This window comes from Anneissia japonica, unplaced genomic scaffold, assembly GCF_011630105.1.
Source record: "Anneissia japonica isolate Jap-2015-1 unplaced genomic scaffold, ASM1163010v1 scaffold26_len2425191_cov177, whole genome shotgun sequence".
Classification (NCBI taxonomy): Eukaryota; Metazoa; Echinodermata; class Crinoidea; order Comatulida; family Comatulidae; genus Anneissia; species Anneissia japonica.
The window spans coordinates 998,291-1,004,727 of NW_022685220.1; the positions used below are offsets into that span (position 1 = coordinate 998,291).

A 6,437-nucleotide genomic window follows, 5' to 3' on the forward strand; every position below is an offset into this window, starting at 1 on the left:
TATAAAACAAAGTAAGTATTTTTTTTTCTTTTGACTTGTTACTCCATCTTTCTTTTACCGTTATAAAGGGTGCTTTAATATTAAATTATAATGTTACAGTGTATTAAATAACATGTAGTTATTCCTCCGTGCTGATTTGGTGTTGTTTTTCTAGGTGCTAGGCCCTACTTATTAATACTACTGAAACATGTTTTATCTGGCAGATCATTAGTCTTTTATTGTACGGTGTGAATTCGATGCTAGGCTATTGGTAGGCAGATCACCCATATCTGCAGTTCTGCTAATATTGCTCTTTACAAAATGTACAAAATCTGTGACAATGCAATTTATTTTTGTTACATAAATCGACTAAATACTAGCACCGTACTTTATTATGTATCCTCTTAAGTTTCTTTTTATGAGCGAGTAAACGACAATATAAAGTTTTCTAGCTTAACCACAGCTCCACTATAATAAGTGTGAGTGTCCAGGTAATTGTAGGAGAGAAAGTGCCTGGGGGTTTAGACTGTCTCTTATACACATCTTATATATATACACAAACATATATATATGCACACACACACATATATATATATATATGTATATATATGTGTTTATATAGTTACTTAAAGGCATACTGTAAAACCTCAAATAGAAGTCCATCTCCAATTGAAGCTGCCTCTTTAGATTGCAAAAGTAGGTTAATTACATATCAAGTATTGATCTTTTGTAAGCTTATATTTTTAAAATTGTGTACAGCCCCTGTGATTATTTTAATTGGATATTATTTGCGCTATATTAAATAAAATTATTATTATCATTATTATTGATAATAATGACAGCTTATTGGTCAGAAATAAAACACTGCCTGCATCTTAACCAATCAGATGCATAGAATCTATATATGTGGTATATAAGTACCTACTATACTCTACATATAGCAAATTTCAAAGGTTGATATCAAGTTTAACTGATAAAGTAACAAAATAATATACAGTAGTACCAAAAAGGTAGTACATTACTCATTTGTCAGAATCTAATGTGATTGCCATTAAACCTTTGCCTTTAGGTTACAAATCCATCAATGTCAACACACTACACACAATTTTGACCAAACAAGCAGCTCTAGGTTAGAACAGGATTCTACATTACAAACTTTTTACTTTTACATATTCGCTATATCAGTGAAACAGTTTTACATAACAGATCTTCAATTTTTTTTCCCATTTTTTTACAAATTTTCCCAATTTGCCAGATTCATAACCTTTGAAAAAAGTGATAATGTTGACTTAATCATTATTATTAGCTTCACCGAACTTTGCAATATTTGAATATTAAGATTATACACGATATAAAAGCAATGTATGACAGTTTTTCTTCTTCTTCCACCCATGTCTAAGAAGTTCAGCTATTTTCAGTGGGCCTCTTAAATAAATGAAATAATTTGATGATCTATTTAAAAGAGAACTAGCAAAATGATTTTTTGTTCTAGAGTGGATATTTGATATGTCATTAATAATAGAATCAACCTTAAAATCGTTCTTTGGCTATTTTTTATGAAGTTATAGACGATTATATACGATTTTACCATGACGTCACTGGCGAAAAAGTAACAAAAGACCGTGTAAATAGTGCCGCGTATGGTATCCATCGCGTAGGGTATCCGCCGCGTACGATCATTGCGTGCATGCTGTAACAATCACAATTTACAGCCATGGTTACGGCGTACACGCAAAGATTGTACGTAGCGGATACCCTACGCGGCGCTATTTACACGATCTTTTGTTACTCTTTCGCCAGTGACATCATAGTAAAATCGTATATAATTGCCTATAACTTCATTAAAAAAAGGCCAAAAAACGATTTTAAGGTTGATTCTATTATTAATGGCATATCAAAAATCAGGCCCTAACCAGTGGGGGGGTGGGGGGTGTCATGGCACTTGATGTTTGGCCTAGCAGCTCGTTCAGTAACTTGCTTCTTCACTAAGGGTCTCTTCGTGTCTAAGCTACCCGGTAATTAAACCAGACAACCACCAAGCCACATCTCCACTACTAGTTGAGAGCCCCCTGTAGTTCACTCTTAATTGTTTTCTTTACTGAAATTAAAAAGACAGGCAGCACTTTTAAAACTAACAAATATTTTATTAGTGCAAACTTTCGTTCACGCAGTGAACTTTTTCAGGATACAAACAATTTATTTCAGCCAGTGACAGCAACAACAACAAAGTTTGTTCTTTCCAGCTCTAATTCCTCAACGTGTGCCTTTGTGCTTATAACTTATGGACAACAACAGTTACGGTGCAGCGTATTATATTGTATGGAGAGGCAAGTTTTTTTCGAGAGATTACAACTATTTCTTTTGCTAATATCCAACTGGCACCCTTGAAAATGACAAAGAAATTCAGAACTATACCTCAAAACATACCACTGACTGAGTATGGTCTGGCTCCGGGAAAATTTTCAGTTGGGTCTGCCAAAACCATGATATGATACGTATGTTTGAATGTTGTATTCTAAGTATTTTAGAATGGATCACTGTATGCTGTTACTGATTCTTAATAAAACATTTCTTGAAGCCTCACATCAAGTCATGCACTTGCTTTACCTAAATATTATTTAAATATTTAATATCTAAATATTTTGTAAATATTACAAAAATACAAACATCAACGTCCTACTAACACTTTGTCTTTGATGTCTAGTAGAATTACTAGTTAAAGACTGGGACATTTAGTCTAGATTTCTCTATTTAAAGGGAAATTAACAAATAATACTTTAAATGTTAATTACAGTTAATGTTTGTATACCTTTATTTATTCTTAATATAGGATTTCTTGGTATCCAGACTTTCAAGTCTTGTTCTTTTATACCAAACTTTCCATTAAAACATCACTATATAAAATCATCATTATTCAGTGGCTAATAGTTTTATGTTTATGTCATTTTACAAATTAATTACTGTATAGAAAAAAATTCCATTAACATCACTATTTTATTGTATTTAGGCCTAATTGGAGGGAAAATTTCAGTTGGGTCCACAAAACTATTGGTCTTTGGTATCTAAATAGTAGGTCCATGGAGGGAGTCTTTTAATTGGAGGCAAAAGCTAGTGATAAAAGATAAGCATTTACCCAGGGCTGCAGAAAATGGTCTTTATTTGGAATTGGCCTTTAATTGGAGAGAGACCTGTGCCAATTTCAAGAAACAACATAACTGGATTAGAAAGTCTACTAATACTGAATAACAAGATTCAAAGTAAACAAATACAATTTGACATCTGTCTGGAACCATCAATTCCATAATGAATGATTATTTAATTAATGTATTTTATTAGTGCAGGCTTTAATTTCACATCATTTTTAAACATTAAAAAAACAGGCAATTACTTTTAAAACTTCATCAGTATACTAAATATCTACAAATTAGTAGTTGTTTTGTAGGCAGTCTACCGAATAAGACTTGCCAAAGTTAAACTACAGTAGTAGAGAGAGAACTAAGTTTTGATAAAAACATTTTTATTTTTGTTTTCGTACATTTGTTTTTGATACAAACTTTTCTTTAAAAATAAAATCCTCAAGAAGTGTAAAATGTCACAAAATTGTATACCTCTTACATTTAGGATCTAGACCAGATTGTTGAAAACCCAGTTTGCTGAATGCTATTGCCGAGTCCAATTTGCCGAAAGCCAGTTTACTGACCGACTCAGAAACCATGAATCCCTCTTTGCCAAAACCCAGTTGCTGACGAACCCAGTTTGCTGAAAGCCAATTAATTAAAAGCAGTGAAACATTAACAACAGCATAAAATTCACGATTTAGCACTCTCCTACCATGACTGCATCTGTAAGAAGTGGTGGCTCCAGCGAAAAGTCAGCTGGTTGGCGAGAAGTCTGACATTAAGAATTTAGAAGTCATAATAATGTAATGCAATCACTGTGTATTATAATCAAAATAAATAGCGGCTTATTTTAGTATTATTGTATTTTTTTGTCTTCTACTGTAAATCAAACTTGATTAAAAATTAGAAGGCTTTCAGCAAACATATTAATTATGTAGACTATCAGATCAGTATTATAAGCATAATAATAATAAATATAGAGAGATTAATTAAAATCTACACATGCGACAGCGGTGACTCCAGAAATTTTGCGACAGGAGCCCCAAATCAAAGGTCAGGTTCCCGGCATAAGAATCCCTGGGCTCGCGGGAGAGTTTTTTAATATGGCCCAAATTGTGACAACACTATTAGGAATTGGGAATGTTATATGGATTCTCAGATTGTTAATTTTTGGTCCCAGATGATTTCATCGTGGTGTCAGATGACAGTGGGAGGGGGGAGGGGAGGGAAGGGACGGTGCTTAATCCTTCATTTTATTTCATTAAAATTTTAACTGATAGATGCCTTTAAGTCCCACAGCATTGTTGTTTTCCAGTATTCCATCCATCATGTTTTCAAATGCACAGTAGTGCTATATGCTATACTTTGGTACGAGGTGATGGCAAGATTCGGCAAACTGGGTTTCTCCAAAAACTTGGTTTCAACAAACATGGGTTGTCATGATTTCGGTGAACTGGATTCTGCAAATTGGGTTTCGGCAAAGTGCCATTAACTTACCAAAGTGGGTTTCGGCAAAATGGTCGGATACTCTTGGCATGCAGACCAATATGGCATCCTTCAGTATATATTCACTTATTAGGAAATGATAGGGTCATGTACTGTGTCATTACCTATGACCCATATGGCTAGTTTTAAGTTAATGACAGACTCAACATTTCAAAAAACAACTTGAGATGTTTATAATGACAGCTTTTGGACTAAAACCTTCGATAAAACTCATACATATGCCTTTGGAGACTCTCAAAATGGAGTCAGTTGGCCATTTAATGACCCCATGCAATAGTTTTTATTTGCTTGCTCATGTTTCATTGTCCTTTTAGCAGTTCAATAATTTCATACTTCCTTGATTTTGTACAGTTCCCTGAAAAATTAACTAAAACAACAACTTCAATTTGCTTAATCTCAGATGTACAGTTCTACAGATCGTTTCTAAAAATGCAGTACCCTTGCAATGAGTTAAACTTCTGAATACATTAGATCATCATCCATTCAAGTTTTCATAAGAATTAAGAAACCAAAAAAAATCTGAAAATAAAGAATCATGGAAGTTTTTTTTTCCATTCAATGTTGATGTACAGTATTATAGAGTAACACTGTCTTGAAATCCTCAATTTTAATTAATCTAGGCCTGTACATTCCTTCTTTAGGGACTGAAATAAACAAGTTAATTAAGTTTTGATAACAGGTACTTTCAGTATCAAATCAGCACAGCTATACATGTGTCTAAATTTAGGTCACTTTTGAAAGGTCAAAGAAATGACTTCACTGTATTAATCTAAATCAACATACTTTAAATAAGAAAATATAATAAACTATGTAACCCAAGAAGTAAATGCGACATGGTATCCATCAAGCACTTAATGTGGCTCAATAAAAAGGAAAATCAAGTGCCATGTTTCAAGTAAAATTGAACATGTTTTTAGGATGTTTTGGCAGCTGTTGGACCAAGTTGAGAATTCGCAGAAGATGGAAATATCAAGATCAAACTATTATAATGCTGCAATCAGGGGTCTAACTGTGAAAGCAAAATGATTTCCAGAATGCTTAATGAAATCTGTCATGGATTAACACCTTTGATGATCTCACAAAGTTAAAGCTTCTTTTTGTGTTTAGTATGACTCTACATGAGTTAACCATATTATATCATACGCAGTATAAATATTATTACTTTTGGAAAAAGTTCTAAGCATGTATTTTGTGTTTGACTAACAACTCCATTTCTTACAAAATACCTTGGTGAAGGGAGGGAAGAGTAGAAATTATTTTTTGTTGCTGATGGAGAAAAAAAATGTCCTTTCATGGAAGGGCAGTTAAATAAATTTAGCCACCTGTAATTTAGTTAAAACTGAAAACATAATGTAAAATGACTCAATTTTATCCTCCCAATATGATTTATCATATTAATTATTATTATCAGTACTGTATACAAATTTTTATTCCTACAGAAAACAAGGAGATAGGCTACTTACAAGCAATCACTTCCGCTGGGATAATGTATGACATCACAAAAGCCTGCGGTAGTGGAGAACTCATGGAGTGCAGCTGTGACAACAGAAAACGCCAAGCAGGGAGCAACTTTACATGGGGTGGGTGCTCAGATAATATTAGGTATGGGGAATATTTTGCAAAAGATTTCATCGATGCATCTGAGGAAGGACAGACAGCGTCCAGTCTAATGACACTGCACAATTATGAGGCTGGTAGACAGGTGAATACTTATTTTTATTTTACAATTTTTAATTAATACGTACGGGCCTAAAAAATTTAGATAGCCAACAACAAATTATTAACAATAATAATAATAAACACAATAAAGAAATAAAGAACATTGTTATTGTA

At 33.2% G+C, this 6,437-nt stretch overlaps 1 protein-coding gene across 2 annotated transcripts in view; it reads left to right on the forward strand.

Annotated features, from left to right (window-relative positions):
* Positions 1-6,437, forward strand: part of LOC117108846 (protein Wnt-1-like) — a 63,812-nt gene that overhangs the window by 35,651 nt on the left and 21,724 nt on the right. For both annotated transcript variants that reach the window (XM_033251025.1, XM_033251018.1), the window contains exon 3: positions 6,044-6,306. In XM_033251025.1, the coding sequence (XP_033106916.1) occupies positions 6,044-6,306 (263 nt within the window). The remainder of the gene's footprint in view (positions 1-6,043; positions 6,307-6,437) is intronic.